Consider the following 2725-nt stretch of genomic DNA (forward strand, 5'->3'; position numbering starts at 1 on the left):
GGCAGGCACTACAGACAGCAGTAGCCTGGGGGTGGGGGGACTCACTGTGCCTGCAGCAGTGGTGACCAAGGCCTGTCCTCCTGTGACTGCTGGTCCACTGCTCAGGCTGGAGGTAGCCAGGACGCGGTGTCTCCTTGGAACACAGCTGTGATGGCAGATGCCAGCTCTGGCCCAACCCGGCCCTTCAGGCCCTGCCTAAAACCTCATCTCTTATGTGAATTCAAAGAATAGAAGACCTTCCTACCCCCATCTCATCCCCAGCCCAACGGGCTCTATTTAGAGAAAAAGCCCCAGCATGGGCCAGACAGGCCCATAGCAGCTTAGATCTTTGCCCAGTACTGATCTGTGCGTGGAATGCCAGCCACAATTTCTGATTCAATTCCGCAGTGATCTTGCCCTCTGAGGATTTTAAAGAAGCCTGCGAAAGAAAAGTCAAGACTTGAGTTTTCACTCTTGTTGGTATATTCAGATTCATCCCTAAACGGCTAAGAGCCCAGCCCCAAGCAGCACCCTGAGGCCCTATCTTCCACTGTTCACCCAGGTGCCCAGCCCTGTGCACCACGAGGCCTCCTGAGGCAGCCGCAGAGGTACCACATCACCCTCTACAACATGACACCTGGTGTGGTGGGTACCATGGTAGGCACAAGCTGTTTGTAGTAGTGTCCTGGTCCATGCCACCCTCTCCCAGGCTCAGAGACTGTCCTGAGGCCCACTAGCACATGGGCACTGGGTCACATAAGCCTTGGGAGCTGTGCAGCAGCAGGACAGAGAGGGCCAAGATGGCCACTGTTTTGGCTCACAGCCCCCCTTGGTAGGAAGGGGGCTGACGCTCACCATTGTCACCCCAGTCAGTGTTCCAGGAGTTGGCCACCAGCCAGTAGGGGGTGCCATTCTCTGTCCCCCAGCCCAGGATGCGGATAGCATGGCCTCCCATCATCTCTCCAGTAACATGTTGGTACACTCCTGAGGAAGGAAAAGTGGCTCAGTGTTAGTTGATAGGCCACTGCCCATCTCCGCCAGCACCCCCAGTGCAGCTGGCACCCTCCAGTCAGGGGAAACAGGTTCCAGAGGGATTTCTAAGCCAGCTCTTGGGGACAGGGACTGTCCTCTTCTCTGGTCTGAGCTTCCACAGCATCGCCCAGAGCAAGGAATTTACTGTTTACTTTCCACCAGGTGTTTGGCATGAGGCTAGGCTTTTGCAAAGGCAAAGTTCAACCAAATGGGCCAGCAGGTGGTGTGGTTAAGGTGGTTTGATCCCACATGGCAGACAGCAGAGTTCAAGTCCCTGAAAAATACACCAAGCACATATGCATGCGTGCTAAAAATCCCAAGAGAATAGAGAAGGGATTGAGGCACGGCCATTCCCCCTGGGGAATGCCTTCTCACTTTCCTTCTATTTCTCTCTGGTGAGCAAAGGTGAAAAAAAAAAATCAACAAAACATGTCACTCAGTCCAGACACAAAAAGATCTACCATTACAACATGAATATGCTGATACGGTGATGGAGGAAAGGCGGCAGGGGGAAGAGGGGCAGCTCCACTGGCTTTAAGGATGAGAAGGAATTTGCCAGATGGAGCTTCTGGAGAAGGCATCTGGGATACTATGTGCAGAGATGGGGGTAAGGCAGGTGGGACGCGGCTGGGCTGTGATCCCCTGGTGCCAGGAGCCAATGCTGACCAGTCTGTGAGGACCGAGAGGCGGCCAGGAGAGGTGCCATCATCCTTAAGGGCCTCCTGTCTTCCTCCATGATCAAGTCCTGCTGGTCCACCTGAACCCATCCCGACTCCTGAGCTCCGACCCCGACTCCCCAAGCCGCCCCACACCCACCTGACTTGTACAGCAGGAAGTCCGAATACACAGAGAAGGCTCCCTCCACGGGGCCGTTCTTGTAGATCTCCGCCATGATCTCCTTCTCGATGCCGGGCACACTGTAGGAACTGTATCCTGAAAACAAGCCAGGCCAGGCGTGGGTGAGAGTGCCTCTTGCAGCCCCACCCGTCAGTGACTCCCTGACCTACTGTGGGCCTCCAGGTGAAGCCTGTGTGGCTAAGGGGACTTGCCTAGCCGAGGGAAGTCAGGAGGGCTTCTCAGAGGAAGCCATGATGGAGCTGGGTCTAGAGGGTGAGCAGGGGTGGGTAACGGAGGGAGCAGTGAACATGAGGCCAGGGGCGTGTCCTAGGGCTCTAGGACAGATCACTCCTTGGAAAATGAGGGGTCCGGTCCCTCCCAGCTCAGGTCAGAGGCTGAATTCAGGCTGAACAGGCAGCAAATGGCAAGAGTGCTGCTTCCTCTGGCAACACAGGTGTGCATGACCCTTCCCTCTCTTCCCTGGTGTTCCTGGACTCCACGATTCAGTGGCCCTGGCCTCTTCCTCCGTTTGGCCTCTGGAACAGTCATAGATTCCTGGTCTCGGCATACCCCACAGACAAGCTTCGCCTTACCGTAGTGCTTATCCTCCTTGTAGGATGAGGAGTAGCCGGGCTCGCAGCTCTTGCTGCATTTAGGAGTGTCCCCCTCCCCCGTGCAGGGGGGTCGGGAGCCGTTGACGTGGTGCTCGCAGGGTGGAATGGAGTAGGGTCTGCATCCTGAGGGGAAGAGGGAGAGAGGAGGTGGGGTCAGAGGGCAGCGCCCAGGAGAGGCCCCTCCAGGCCAGGCAGAAGAACTGGGTTAGGGGCCGGTGAATGTCTGCAACCCAGAGAGGCTGGGCCCGCCCCCAGGGGGACGC

At 56.8% G+C, this 2725-nt stretch overlaps 1 protein-coding gene across 2 annotated transcripts in view; it reads right to left on the minus strand.

The window, feature by feature from the left end:
- Nucleotides 1-6: 6 nt before the first annotated feature.
- The window catches only part of CTSB (cathepsin B), a 6963-nt gene continuing 4244 nt past the window's right edge, over nt 7-2725 (minus strand). For both annotated transcript variants that reach the window (XM_006161228.3, XM_027765441.1), the window contains 4 exons: nt 2442-2585; nt 1828-1944; nt 835-963; nt 7-418 (listed from right to left, as the gene is read on the minus strand). In XM_006161228.3, the coding sequence (XP_006161290.1) occupies nt 321-418; nt 835-963; nt 1828-1944; nt 2442-2585 (488 nt within the window). In that variant the 3' untranslated portion in view covers nt 7-320. The remainder of the gene's footprint in view (nt 419-834; nt 964-1827; nt 1945-2441; nt 2586-2725) is intronic.

The sequence above is a fragment of the Tupaia chinensis genome, unplaced genomic scaffold, assembly GCF_000334495.1.
Source record: "Tupaia chinensis unplaced genomic scaffold, TupChi_1.0 Scaffold138390_1, whole genome shotgun sequence".
NCBI classification, from domain to species: domain Eukaryota; kingdom Metazoa; phylum Chordata; class Mammalia; order Scandentia; family Tupaiidae; genus Tupaia; species Tupaia belangeri.